This window comes from Geospiza fortis, unplaced genomic scaffold (genome assembly GCF_000277835.1).
Source record: "Geospiza fortis unplaced genomic scaffold, GeoFor_1.0 scaffold166, whole genome shotgun sequence".
Classification (NCBI taxonomy): Eukaryota; Metazoa; Chordata; class Aves; order Passeriformes; family Thraupidae; genus Geospiza; species Geospiza fortis.
The window spans coordinates 4,820,201-4,834,884 of NW_005054310.1; the positions used below are offsets into that span (position 1 = coordinate 4,820,201).

Below are 14,684 nucleotides of genomic sequence, written 5' to 3' on the forward strand. Positions count from 1 at the left end.
CAGCCCCGGGCGGGTCCCGCTCAGAGCGGTGTCCCCACCCGCCCTGGGGCTGCTCCTTCGCCCTCCCCTCACACCTGCGCCTGCCGCGGGCCGGCCTGTGCGTCCACAGCGGCACCAAGGCACGGCACGGCACGGCTCACAGCCCCGGGAGCAACAGGCTCGAGAGCGTGGGGGCAGCACGGCAGAGAACTGCAGGAGCTGAGCTTCAGCACAGGGGAGTTGTGCAGAGATAGCGAGAAATGCTCTGGTGTAGAAATCCATCTCTCTCCTTTTAAGTGAGCAGAAGGCAACTGCTGAAACTATAACTTGACTGCAGGGTTAAAGGAATCCCATCTCCCAAATTTACTTGCGAAATTTAGGATTTCTAACTTCTCTTTCATTGTAACATTCATTTTGTGACGTGCCACCGTCACCTGCCATCCCAGCTCCTCCTCATTTCTTTCATCTTCCGAAACCTCTCCACGACATCCTTAGAATACATAGGTTATCTTACAGCATGTAACACTGAACAGCACATCTGAATTGGGAGCACTATGTCAGTTTCCCTCAAATACCTACTCAGTTTTCTCCGTTCCAACACACCAGATGGGAAACTTACCACTTCCCCTTGAAAAGCACCATTGGTGACTTGCCCTGAGCCTCCCAAAAGAGGGGCAAACTAGCTGAATGCAACAGCTGGCTGCACATGGCCACACGTATTATTAGCTCAGTCTCATATCCTAAGTTATCAAGAGATGTTCCCTGTCCTGTTTTCTCATTACTTTTGATGATAGGAAAGCAAGCTGGTGTCTTTGGACTTTGATATTCCTATCTGCTGTGCGTGAGATACACAGACACGGTTCCTGCAGTTGAACAATTTATGAAGGAGGTTGCTTAGCACCTTCTGAATGCTCCAGTGACAAAACCAAACATGACTGGGCTGCCTTTCCACCTACAGGCAAGACAGAGCATGATTTTATCTGGTGTTAGATCCTGGCTCTGCAGCTGGGACATCACACAAATCAATGACCCTACTGCTCTGGAGCCTTGTTATTGTTGCCCCTCTGTGCAGTAAACAGAGCACAGCAAAGGTTTTGTCCCTCATAACATCTTCAGCATAACTCCTGAATGCAAAACAAAGGTGCATTCTATCAGCAGGTGTTAATAACAGGTAGGAGGACCCCAGCGCTTCAGCTGTTTTACCCATGCTGTCTGCCCATGTGTCCCACAGAGAGATTCTTCTCCCCAGAAGGGAGTTCTCCTTTGGCAACTTGTATTTTGTAGGTGGACTTTGCCATATCAGCACCAGATCAAAAGACATTTGTGGACTGAAAATGTTTATTTCTTCTTTGTTCTAGCTGCTGTGCAGAGCTGGTATATGGCTCTGGGAATATTGTTAAACTACAAATTTTGTTGAGAGCTCAATTTACTTTTCGATAGTTCACACTGCCATATATTTAGACTAAGTAAATTCTTAAAATCGCTGACCAAAAAATTAGAAGTTCATCAAAACAACTATTCAAAAGTACCCGATCTAGAGCATGTCAGAGTGTCACTCAGCAGTGCTATTTCATCTTGGGAAAAAGAGTTAATGTTGACAGTAAAAAATGGATACACTTACTCTTGTTACTAAAAGGTACTTCATCACCTATAATCAGAATTCAGAAACTGCAAGGTCCTCTTTATTTTACATACTTTCTTTTTTTCTCTCATGAGACAGCAGAGTCACTGTTGCCTGAAGTCCTCAGCTATGCACTTTTTAAGATCAAAAATTTGCAGAATTCTCAAGTGAAAATTGAAATCTAAAGAAAATCTGTGAGATGTTTTCAATGTTTGAGTCATTTTATCCCCACCAGAGATATCAACTGCCAGTTTCAGGATATTTTCCTTAAAAATATTTGTAACATTTACCATAGCTTGATTTAACTGGAGGGTGACATTCACAGGGCAGAGCAGCAAGTATTGCCCAAAAAACTATTCAAATTTAGCCCTGGCTCTCCCAGATCACCAAGTCTTTGTCTCAAGGCACACTACAGCAGGAAAAAGAACTCTCAAGTCATCATGGGGCAGAACAGAGAAAGAAATGAAGCTATGAAAATCAAAAAAGCATAAAGAAAGATGGCCTCCACAAGGATCTAAAATGTAAACACCACCATTATTCACGGTCAGTCCAACAGGCAGAGCAGAGAACAGATGTGCTAATTATTCATGTAAGAGATGTTGACACAAGCAGAAAATAGAAGTCCCAATACCTTTTCAAATCACGATTTTGTTGGTAAAACAAGGACTTTGTGAAGCAACTGACAAGTGGACTAACCAAAGGAGCTCTTTCAACAAGGAATGATGTACAATCCATCCCTGTTTACCAGAGATACACACATACACACACTCTCCTAAGCCCAACTCTCTGAGCAATGTAGGTCTGCCCTGAAAAAAAAATCTATGATAACAATGTACATCATAATGACTTAATTTTTAAGTCATGAGGGATATGAGTTTTCAAGTAACTATCAAAACCATCCTCTTTTAACACTAAGGGGATTTTAAGCAACTAACAACCATTGGGCAAGGATATCTACCAAAAGATAGACTGGCTAGGAAGACCTGGGAACATAGATGATATGATGAACATAAAGCAAATTCACAATTTTCAGCAAAAGAAAGGTTCTGAGAAAAAGGCAGAAACTATTTCAGGAGAAAAAAAAAAGTATTTCAATAAATTCAGTTATTACAAGAGCCAAGAAGAAGGAAACTAGAGCAGAAAGATAGTTCTTTCCCTGCTCCAGAGAAAACATAGTTTAATCAGGAAACTATTTCATTACAGAGGAACTGCAGTCCTCTACTACACTTTTACTAGTAGTAACATAAGTCCTTAGTTCGTCATTAGCTTCAATTCAGAAGAGGAGCCTATAGGAGATGCAAACAAAGACCGAGCTACCAAATACAGTAAAACAGCACATAGATGAAAGCTGTGGTACAAAATTCAAATTCATTAATATAGGACATCAAAAGCAACTTTTAAAAAAATTACTGCAGCAGCAGCTATAAGAAGAGAACTGTCAGACCATTGAACACAAGGAAAGGACAAAAAAAAAAGCCCTTAAAATTAGCTAGGTATTCAAGGCACTTTTTTACATCAGTCTTTGTTGAAGAATCAACTGTAACCAGATATCTATCATAACTAATGGCAAGGGCAGAGAGATAAGCTCTTGCTTTTAACAACATGAAACAATGTTGAAGAACACTCGTGATGAGTCTGATCACAGCAAATGAGAGCACAGAAACCACTCACAGAGGAGACTCATTAAACCTCTGCCATCAATAACTGTTTGAAGAACTATGGGGAAGGACAAGTGACAAAAGACTGGGAAAAGGCCAAAATTATGTCAACCTCCAAGAAGACAATGGGGAGGAAGAAGGGCTGAAGAATTACAGACCAGTCCAATTTTATTTGTTTGAGAAAACAGAAGTACCAAAATTATTTGTAATGATCCAGAAGATAACAGATGATTAAACAGTCAGGATAGATGTGCTGAGAACAAATTGAGTCAAGCAAATTTCATTTCCTCTTATGACAGTCCTGTAGACCAAGGCAAAACAATGCACGTCATTCATCTTGATGGTAGTGTAGCATTTGGCATAATTTCTCATAACATTCTCACAAGAGAGATAAGGAAAACAGGTACAGATGAAAGCAACAAATCATACCAAGGGGTGGATTCAGTTAAATGGAAGAGTGCAGAGAACAGGAGAGCCTTAAGCACCTACCCTCACACCTAAACTATTTAGTAGAAGACTTACATGAGCCCCTAGAGCCCAGCTCTAAAGTCCCAGACAATACCTACCTCAGAAATGCTGTAATGGTTACAAAATTTAAACAGATGCTGGGGCAGAGACGGCTGCTTACAGATAACCAGCAACACAATCACCAGGGAAGGCTGACCTCATGTGAGGGAAGTCAGAAGTTACAGAAAGTCTCCAGCTGCATGCAATCACTCTATCTGCGCTGGAAATCCACAAACACCTGAAACTTGTTTGCATGTGCAGGATCTCCAAAGGTACCCTGCAAATGGATTAGACAGGCATCTAGCACAAGACATACCTTCCAACAGGAGATACTGTAGCTAATCAATTATTGACAAGTTTTTAAAAATGCCTTCCAATATGACAAATCTGGAATTTTAACAAAGTTGTTGTGTGCATATATACATGTATTCACCACATGATGAAAAAAACATGGTATGATTGATCTGGCTAAGATTATTTTGGCCTGAAATTTATCAGCTCCTTTATGTTGTTCACCATATGCTGCACAAGTTAATCACAATGGCATAAAAGGTGTAGCAGCCCAGGGCAGAGCACAAAGAGCTGGGATTGCCACTTTTGGTCACAATAGTAGTACTGTTTGTAGCTTGAGGAATTATTAAGTCCCTGAACCCAATATTTTGTACTTTAAAGACTTCCTTGTTCTCCTGCATCACTTACTGGAGCAGTAAAACCAGAGGAGTGTGTAGAAGCTCTCCAAGACCAATGCCCAAAGGGAGCATGTACTGTTGGAGCCTAAAGGTCATCTGGACCAATTCATACACCAAGAGTGCTTTGGAAAAAATCTAGTGTTGCATCTCATTGAGTTTTGGCAAAAAAACCAGAACATTGCACACCAGTTGTATGCAATACAACTATATTTGCACCAGATCTGGATGGGTGCTTAAAAAGTGTCCTCTTCAATATAGCAAGGAGGTTTTCCTGACATGATCTCACTCATCATCCAGAATCATCACACCAAAGGGGTCAGGCCGGGATGGAGTTCACTCTCCTCATAGCAGCCTGGATGGTGATGTGTTTGGGTTTGTGCCTGGGTCAGTGTTGGTAACACAGCAGGGTTTCAGCTGCTGCTGAACACTGCACAGCACTGAGGTTCTCTGGCTGCTTCCCGGGGGTGGGCATGAGCCTGAGAGCAATCACAGCCAGGACAGCTGACCCAAAGGCACATTCCACACCACCTGCCATTGTGCTCTGTAATGAAAGCTCAGGGAAAGGAGGAGGAAGCAGATCATGGCATTTCATTCATGACCATGGCCTTTATCTTTCCGAGGACCTGTGGTGAGATCTTGCTCTCCAGGACAAGCATCAACACCTGCCTGCTGATGGCCAGTAGTGCACAAAATCCTCTTTGTGCTTTCCTTGTGGGAGCAGCATTTGCTTTTCCTGTTACACTCTCATTGCCTCAGTCCATGAGCCCTCCTGCCTTCCTTTTATTTTCTCCCATCCCATGGAAGAGGGGACAAGGCAAGGGGCTGGATGGGTGCATGGCTGCTGGCCAGGGTCAGCTGCAACACTCTGAGAGGACACAAGTGACCACTTTTTGCTGAACGGCTCTAGCCTGGGCAGCAGTTTCAGCTGCACACACTGGGCTCTGTAGTGGCTGGTTAACAACAAGATACACCTGTTGAAACAGTCTAAGAGCTAATGTTAAGGTAGGGTATGAGGCATGAGCCTGTAAAATCAAAATATATACTATAATTGAATTCTTTCAAAACAAAATCCACCTAGAAGAATGGAAAGAATATAATTCATCTATTTGAATTACACAGAAAGTTTGAAATATATATTTGATTCAACTGTGAAATTGATTTTGGATGAAGCAAAAATTGACATCCTACAATATATCTTTTGTTCTCAATTCATCAGAAAAATTCAATTTGGGCCAAAGATATTGTGATTTAACATGAAAAAATAGCACATTCTCTAAAAATGTTTAAGTATAAAATCCTCAGTTGAATGAAAATTTCAATTCAAGCTTGGTTTATACAACACCTGCACTGCAATAATATCACTTAATTGAATAGCACATTTTGAAGTCCCACTAAACATGAAGCACAACTTATCTTTTAACACCATAAAAAAACCCCAAAACCATTTGAAAGCTTCTTTAAATCAAATATAGTATCACACATAAATGAAATCTGTCTGTTAAGTGCTCAGTTATGTATCTGTGTCTCATCACCTTATCAGTGCTCACATACAAAGCTCATGGTCATGCCAACTACCAAGCTAGACGTAGTTGCACAGAACCAAGGGTTAGGATTTCCAGCTTTAAACTCAGCCACCATAGAGCAGCTCATGGAATTTTTCTCATAAGAACAAGCACTGACTTCTGTCACCATGCTTCTTTCACACAGAGATGGCACCAGCCACTGAACAAATACTCAGGAAAAAAAAAAAACACATTTGAAAAATATATTTTAAGATATTTAGCCAGCCACAGGTAAAACTTTTATCAGTCACTCTTCTGCAGCCCAAACTTCAGTTTTAATTGCATCAATGCAATTACTAAAATCAAGTCAGAGGAACATTTAACACATAAGCAAATTATTAATCCTTACTCAGCCCACTTAATTGCTTTTTTCCAATTGTATTTGTAACATTAATCAGTTCACAGATGCGCTTTTAAAACGTTGCTAACTTCTTCAGTATTGTCATCTCTGCTGTCCAACAGGGAATGTTTTGAGGAAAACATAGCTTCCACCTACAGAAATTCAACTCCATACTTGGTACGGCTTCGTTAGCATCGCAGTACTATGCACAAATCATGCTAGCAATACCAAAACTAGTTTATAATCCAAATTCTTAATGCTAAATTATTTAAAATAACATCATTTTTTCAAGTTAGGCAACTGTCTTGTAACAAAAAATGATTTGGACAAGTGAGGAACAAGTGCCTCACATATTTTGAACTAAAATATTATCTCAGCAAGTTGAATCTAGAAAAACAATTACAGGTTTCTGAAAAGTTCCAACAGTGGAGCTTTAATTTGGCACTCAAGAATGTATTTGAAAGTAATCAGGAAACCAGTTCCTCACTGTTTGGCTGACTGGGGCCAAGGAATTTTGTCAAGTAATGTGTAAGGAAAAACTAAAGAGAATAATTAATGAGGCACCATAAGCATTTTAAAACTGTCCACTAGAAAAATTTAAAGATTTTAAGAAAAATCTTGTTAGCAACAAAACTGGGCTCTGTTGAACACTAACACCTTCATTTGAATTAAACTACAGATCAAAACAAAAACATTGCTAATACAATGTATTAGCAATGTTTTTGTTTTGATCTGTAGATAAATTATCACAGTATTTCTACATCTGATTCTCAAAGCAATCAGGACTTGTTGTAACATATATATAGCCTTAAATTCCTTATGAAGATTATCTTCAACAACCAAAACAAAACCTCCAAACCCAACACAGGTTTGAAGGCCACTGGTTACAACATTCACTGGGTGCAAACACAGTCACTAGCTGAACAGGACAGGCACTGTTCAATGTAACTGAAGCTTTAAGTGACAACTGTGGGTAAGGTAGGGTCATCTTTTTATAGTTTTTAACTTCCCAGTATCAAAACCATTTCATAAACATTCACATTAGTCCAAATTTCCAAGAAACTTCCACCTCCATTTTGTAAGGTATTTCCATTTCTCTGTTTTGTAAGCTACCATCTTGCCCACAAATAGAAGAAAATAACTTCAAGAATGCAATTTCAAAATGAATAAAATTTCCCAAAAAGGCAAAATGAGAAAAAAATGTATTTGAAAGAACTTTGTCAATATAATGTTATCTTGGAACAGATAACACTGGAGAACTGCTGTGACTGAAAAATATGAAGTTCTAAACCTCATCCACTGAAGATAATTATCTTCAAGTGTCAAGCATTAAAAAACAAAACAGGTTTGCAAGAATTAAACCAGTATTGCCTCTTTTATGGTCTGACAACTGTGATCAAACTGTGTTCTGGTTTAGTTCACATTTATTAATTCTAAGCAATCTAAGTTATTTAAATACAAAATGAATTTAAACATCCTGAACTGTCAACCCGAAGTATTTCATAGCATTTCAGCCATCGTGATCCTGATTAAAGCTTCTCACAGTGTTTTTGAAGTCTCCACTGAGACTAAAACAATCAGGAATAACTTGGTGGAGGATGAGGTTCCTCCTGCAACTCTTGGCAAGGCTGCCTGTCAGCAGAAAGGAAACTACAGATAATGAATGCTGCAAGGGGTCTTTTATCTTATTGTTGGGAAGCTGAGCAAGCCTACCTACCCTGAGCCCTCCACAGCAGCTGCTCACTGTTAGCTCACGAGCAACCTTCTCATCTTTGACATCCAAGTGTTGAATACAAAGGGAAAAGATGAACAATTATACCCAAAAAGGAAAGGCAAACTTCACTTTATGGGCCGGTAGATTTTCTTAGCAGCCATAGCTGTAATTCTAAGAAATTACAGAATTTCACTTAAATATGTCTTTCCCAAACATTCCAATATTCATGTTGAGTCAGTTATGGCATTCTTCAAGATCTTAGTATCTTGAATAGAGTTTGTTTGTGGCTGCACATCCTAAATAACTAGGAACCATGCACAGTTAACTGACAGCTTGCCCACTGCATTCCTGTAGTAGACATTTCTCTCCTCCTTCCACAGCTGCATTGAACATAATTTTTGATGAAAAACATTTTGTAAGTACACTTCAAAGTGAACTAGGTGCTCCAAAAAATACTGAAACTAACTTGCTTAATATCTTTGAACCAAAGTGTTGAATATCTAAGTTCTAATGCCTTTCTGTATTCCATGTCACATTAAATTAACTGCCAAGAAGTACAATGCTCACCAGAGAACAAAGGCATGATGCTTCACAGTAATTTCCTGGGCAGGAAATGAAAGGCTACAGATAACACTGAGCTGTGAATCCTTGACTTTCACGGCATAGGACTCAAGTTCTTATTAACTGATGAGAGATAGCACATTGACGATATTAAAACCAAAATCTGAACTGATTCAGCTGTCCAGTGTTTGCTGACAACTGGTGAGAGAAGTTGAATCAACTTCCAAATTATTTTAACAACTTGATCTATCTATTAAAGCCTATTGTATTACTTGTATTTGCTTAAGATGGCACAAATAACATTTGTAAAAGTAAACTGCTCCACAAGAAAAGAAAGCCCTGCTATACCCCACACTTCAACTACCTAGAGAGGAAAGGCCTGTTCCACTCCGTAGTAACAAGCAGAAACTCCCACAGCCCTCCATTACCAACAAAATATGTCATATCCATGGACTAACCACTAGCTCTCCCCTCTGTCTCATGTTCTTACATTAACAACCAGACAACTAGATTTTTTCTCTAAATATTATTTAATTAAAAACACTAAATCAGCTTTGACTTTTATTTTATATATGTACAATAGTTACCAAATAATGAATACACTTAATCAGTTATGTTAAATTTCACATAACGTCAAAGGACATCAGCATGGCATGGAATAAACTCACTGCCTTTTGCAGATACAAAAAATGCATTAATGTTAATTGTGATTACTATTTTGGTGTGTGGTTTGTTGGTTGGCTTTTTTATAACCTGCTTATCAACTCTCCAAATAATGCTGCCATAAAAACAGTGTAAGTGGTTAATTGATCAGTTAATATATTAACAAGTATGAACATTAGTAAAGTTTGCAAGGTATCAATTGCAAAATTACATCAAGTGTAGGACAGAATGTATTCACATGAAAGTTAGCTTCAGTTAGAAAAGTTTTGAAAAAGAGCTCAGGTTGGAGCTGTGCATTAATTTGGTCAAACTGATTCATATGAATGAACAGTCAAGTTTATTTAGATATTGAAAATACAACTATCCTTTTTAGTATTCACAAACAATTGTGTATATAGTGTGTGTATGTGTGTAAATATATATATGTATATATAAAGTGAAGATATGTTAATGTAAAAATATACTGTTCATCCACTCCCAATTACACAAAATTCAGTATCTGGACATTAAACTGTGCAAGTATGAATGTCCATTTCAAATCTACATTCAACCAGCAACAAATACTTAGAAGTATTTTGTAAACATTTGAGATAGGGAAAATCCATTTACAAAAGAATCCTCCTTTAGCACATCAGCATCACTTCAGCTTGAAAATTGTGTACAGCAGCTTCAGCTGGCATATTGTGAATCTGCTTAAATCAAAGAGCTCACACTGTCTTAAATCACTATGTGTGAAAGCTCAGCAAATGCAGAAATTTCTTTCATTCTTAATCACCATCCATTTCCAGTTTACCAGCAAAAAGAAAATGCACTTGGCTACAAAAATATTAAGGAATGTTATTGAAAACAAAAGGCTATTTTGGTAGAAGAAACTACAAAAATAGTTGAGTCATGTTGTAAAGCTTTAATGCAAAAGCATTACAGTACAGATTTTCTTTACAACCTTAAAGCTTAATCAACACCAAATTTAAATATCCATCTCTCAAGTGCTTGAACAAAGTGTGCTCAGTGAAAGTCTTTCTCCAAGGGACTGGGTAATTAGGCAGGTGTCAGGCTCTGGGTCTCAGCCACCTGTTGAGCGCCGTCCCTCGTCCCGTTGGCAGCAATCACAGGGGTTGAGATACTCTGATAGAGTGATGTTGGACAACTCAACTCAGCTCCACTTTCATCCTCTCCAGTATCTGAATCCGGTGTTACCGAACTGTTCTCTATCCCCAGGATCTCACTGACTGTTTGAGGCAATTCCTAGAAAGGAGGCGGCAGAAGAAATATTAAAAATCACTGTAACTAAATGCAAAAAGTTAACAACAAAGTCCCCTCTGTCCATCCTGCATTCCCAGGACTCATTCGTGTGAGAAATCATTAATCTGAATTTAGCTGCACTGAAAGCATCTCTCTCAGCAATACTTCCATTAGAGTTAACATTTTCTGTAGCTGCTTTTCAAGAAGACAGCAAAGGGAACACACTCAGGAATTGATTCCTGATTAATCCTGATTAATATAATCTTCATTACAAAAGTTAAAGTCTAAAAAACTATCACAATTACACTCCATGTTATTGAAATTAGTTTTATTGAGTGATCCACTTGTTTTTGCCTAATAAGCCTGGCATGCTTTCAATGCAATGCACCTTTCAACTAGTTTTTCTCAAGCACACCAAACACCAAATTTCTTGCAGTGAGGTTATCTAGTGAGAGTTGAGAAATCACAACCAAAAAGCACAATTCAACTTTCCCCCAGTGAAGAGTATTACTCCATAAAATCAATTATAGACTTCTTACAGACTTCTCAAACATAGGCACTGCACAGCTACACAACATGCTTTACTGTACCCAGACATTCAGTTATTTCACAGGACATACATGAACACTTACAGCTAACTACATACTTTTCTTGTTTATAAACATTCACAGTAGATAGATATCTTTACCTTGCAATTCATCATCTGCATAGAAATTGCTTCTGCTTTGCAGAGTATATATTCCACATCGATTTTCATAGACAGTTCATTGATATGCTAAAAATAGATTCACAAGGTATAGTGAGATAAATTATAACTTTGTTTCACCTAAAATACATGAATACTGCACTGCACTGCTAGTAAGTATCACCTTATTAACCTGTGTCTTAAACTATGAAATGCTAGACATAGTCTATAAGCTTTGAGAAATGGCTACTCAAAGATACAGTATGGGACAGCTGCTTTTCACCAGTCTCCAAGGTCTGCAAGAGGAATCCATAGTACCTCTAAATGTGACAAACATCTGGTCCTCCTACATACTTCCCCCTGCAGCTCACATTTTCAGAGATGATAAATTAGATCATAGAAGATAAAGCAAAAGTGAGTATTAAATACAATAACTCATCTGAGGAGAGAACCATTTTTGATCTATTAATGATCTTATCACTAAACACAGACATCGAATGAACCGTTTTGAAAGCCTGCAGGATAGACACTTAACCAACTTCAGAAAATGGTATGCACCTTTCCCTCCCCCAATACAAACCACAATCATATTACACAGTTAACTAAAAAGTTAACTAATATTTTAACGTAGTACCCAAAAGACAGCCCCATACTAGTCACTAGGAAGACGATTCTACTGCAGCCAAAACCAGGACAATAATGCTTTAGAATTTGGTACCTTTAGTATTTCATTAAAGCCATAGTGCTTGTCCATTATTTGCTGTTTTTCAGATTCTAGGATAGCACAACAAAGGAGAAGATGAAAATTCTGACAAGGCAATTCCGTCCACATGACCTGTTAAAATATAAAAAACCCACATTTGAAATGCTCATACTTTTCTGCTGAAAAGAAAAGTAGTTCTTAGAATATAAGCCCTCCAGCCAAATAATTTAACTAACAATAAGCTGGTTTTGAAAGCAATAAAGCATTTGTAAAATTATTTGGAATTTTACTTTTGGCCCTTTAGAGATAACTGCAAGTCTGAGTTACCAAATGCTTATCTGTTTCTTAAGCCATTGTCCACTATATCCTACTAAACTGCTTGAGCTTGTGGTCTTGTGAATGTGGGCTCTGCCTCAGCATATGTGAAACAGAAGTAAGTGAAGCTAAAAAATTATTTGTGTGGTTTAGAGTATCTGCATTTAGTGTGAATTGGCAGAAGAGTGTCATGCCCAGCAACAGCTCGAATGTTTATAAATAAGGTGCTAAAGCTGTTCCCAATCCTGAAGACGTACATACAGGTACTGGGGGTGGGAGGGTATTCCCTTCCAACTGAAGACACATCAGCTTTTGGTCCCGTGGAGGACACAATTATTCTTGAGTTCACTGGGACTGAAATGTGTAACCTCAGTACTAATACTCTATTTTAGTACATTCACAAAAACCTCTAAAAAAAGTATTTGAAAAGAACATGTATGGTGAGTAGAAAGCTGGAGAACAATTTTGCCAACAAAACCAGAAAGAAGCAAAAGTCTGCTTGCACAAATGCCCTGACAGATAAATGGATTTAAAACAATGGATTTACTCTCAAAAAAGGCACATAAAATATCAGACTACTGAAAAATTTTTACTTCATTAGCAAAAAAAAAATTTCATCATTATTGATGGAATAAAGCCTTATAGCTGAGCAAGAGCTTATACTTGAACTATCATTACTAGTACATGTAATCTGTAAACAGAGTTGCATAAATCCCAAAGATATCCAAAGAAAGTTCACCCAAAATAGAGTGCAATTAAACTTGAATGTTTCAATTAAGATCCAGTTCAGAAATTAAATTTCACATCTTTATCAGACAACCAATATTCTGTTAAAGCATTCTCTCACTCCAGGAGAAAGACTGGAATGCAAGTAGGCTGATAAAAATAACAGTTGAATGAAAATGCCTATAATCTACCAAACATAGTCTGCCTACATAGTTGTGCATTGATTTGGTTTAACATCAAGTTGCTGCCAAAAAAAATCCATACAGTTTGCTACCATTTTTGATAGACCTTTCAAAGTCTGGAGCAGAGCATGCACTTAAGGTTATGTATGTAAATGCATAACAGCAGCATCAAAACATGCTGGAAGGATGGAAGAAAAAGCAGCATTTAAACTATAAATATGAAACTAAAAATATAAAAATAAGGAGCAGTAACTTTTTTCCTTTTTCTTTCTGATACATCTACACAAGCAAAGACTCCTTTGTTCCAGCACTACCTCAGCAGCCATGAATATTGTAACCAACGTATGTAAAGTAACTTATTCCCGACTCATTCTGGCTTTCTGTTACTGACTGATATGGGAATAACACTGAAGCTAGGTATGAGTTAGTTGTAATTTTGTTACAAAATTTTTCTTCTGGGTTTCTTCTAAACCGCCCACTGCGCAAACGAAAGATTAAGAACTGGTTGGAATTACCAGGTGATATTGCCCGTCTCTCCAGTGTCAAGGAGGGACTGAACTACTTTCAATTTTGGGGCAGCTAGGAAGTGGGTCAGTAGACTATCTGGGCTGTGTTTGAGAGGCTCTACTAAAATGTGCTATAAGTTAACCCATCCACAGCCAGAGCAGTTTAACCCACACACAAAAGACATTGCAGGTAACATAGCAAATAACTGCACTCACATGTCTCAGCTTATCCACACATGGTGGAATGTCACCTCTCTATCACATGCAACTCTGTCACAGAGCAATGAAACAATCACTCACATTTTCTACCACAATGGTTATGGCTCTTGCTTAGGAAGTGCAAAGGCTGGGAGTTAGCCTCTACTCCAGATGATAAGAACCAGTATCTCTCATTTCCAAGGTGAATGGAGATGGGAGAAACCAGACTAGTGAAGAATCTTTTTCATTTCTTTTTTTTTTTTTTGTGATAAAACACTAGAAGTCATGAAGCCAGTGGGAACAGCGAAAAAGTGTCTGATGCTTACTAAGTGGTTCATACAAGTCAGAGGACAGAAATAGAGATCCAGAAGAATCCTGAAATTAGCAGGTTAGACAGAAAAAGCCCCAGAAGTCTTGGAACCTTGGACTGGAGTCTCAGATGGTACCTCTCCTTCATCCCATCCTACACTCTGCAAGAGTATGTCATAGAGTAATATTGCCTTCAAATGGATTCCCTCAATTCATGTGCTATTACAAAACTGGACATGAGATTTGCTCAGCCAAATACCGAAAAAATGTAGTTCATTTCTCTATAAAGGGAAAAGGCCTCCTGTGCCTATAGCTTGCCTTTGTAAATCCCACATACTTCACTGATACCAGCGGAGCTGCATGGCTATGCACTGGAGAAAAAACAACCCACTGTAAGATGGACTGATCAAAGGTGATTCTAGCCTTCCCATAAAAACATTAACATAATGCCTTAATTACTTTGTTTTAAAAAGGAAAACAAGATATTCCCTTTCTCATTCCATATCTCCTAGAAAGGAAATTGA

At 38.4% G+C, this 14,684-nt stretch overlaps 2 protein-coding genes across 2 annotated transcripts in view; both read right to left on the minus strand.

The window, feature by feature from the left end:
* The window catches only part of TPH2 (tryptophan hydroxylase 2), a 56,908-nt gene extending 50,357 nt beyond the window's left edge, over window positions 1-6,551 (minus strand). The window contains exon 1 of the mRNA XM_014312354.1: window positions 6,531-6,551. Coding sequence (XP_014167829.1) covers window positions 6,531-6,551 — 21 coding nt within the window. The remainder of the gene's footprint in view (window positions 1-6,530) is intronic.
* Window positions 6,552-9,142: 2,591 nt separating this feature from the next.
* The window catches only part of TBC1D15 (TBC1 domain family member 15), a 36,323-nt gene continuing 30,781 nt past the window's right edge, over window positions 9,143-14,684 (minus strand). The window contains exons 16-18 of the mRNA XM_031055610.1: window positions 11,940-12,056; window positions 11,225-11,311; window positions 9,143-10,539 (exon numbers count right to left, since the gene is read on the minus strand). Coding sequence (XP_030911470.1) covers window positions 10,333-10,539; window positions 11,225-11,311; window positions 11,940-12,056 — 411 coding nt within the window. The 3' untranslated portion in view covers window positions 9,143-10,332. The remainder of the gene's footprint in view (window positions 10,540-11,224; window positions 11,312-11,939; window positions 12,057-14,684) is intronic.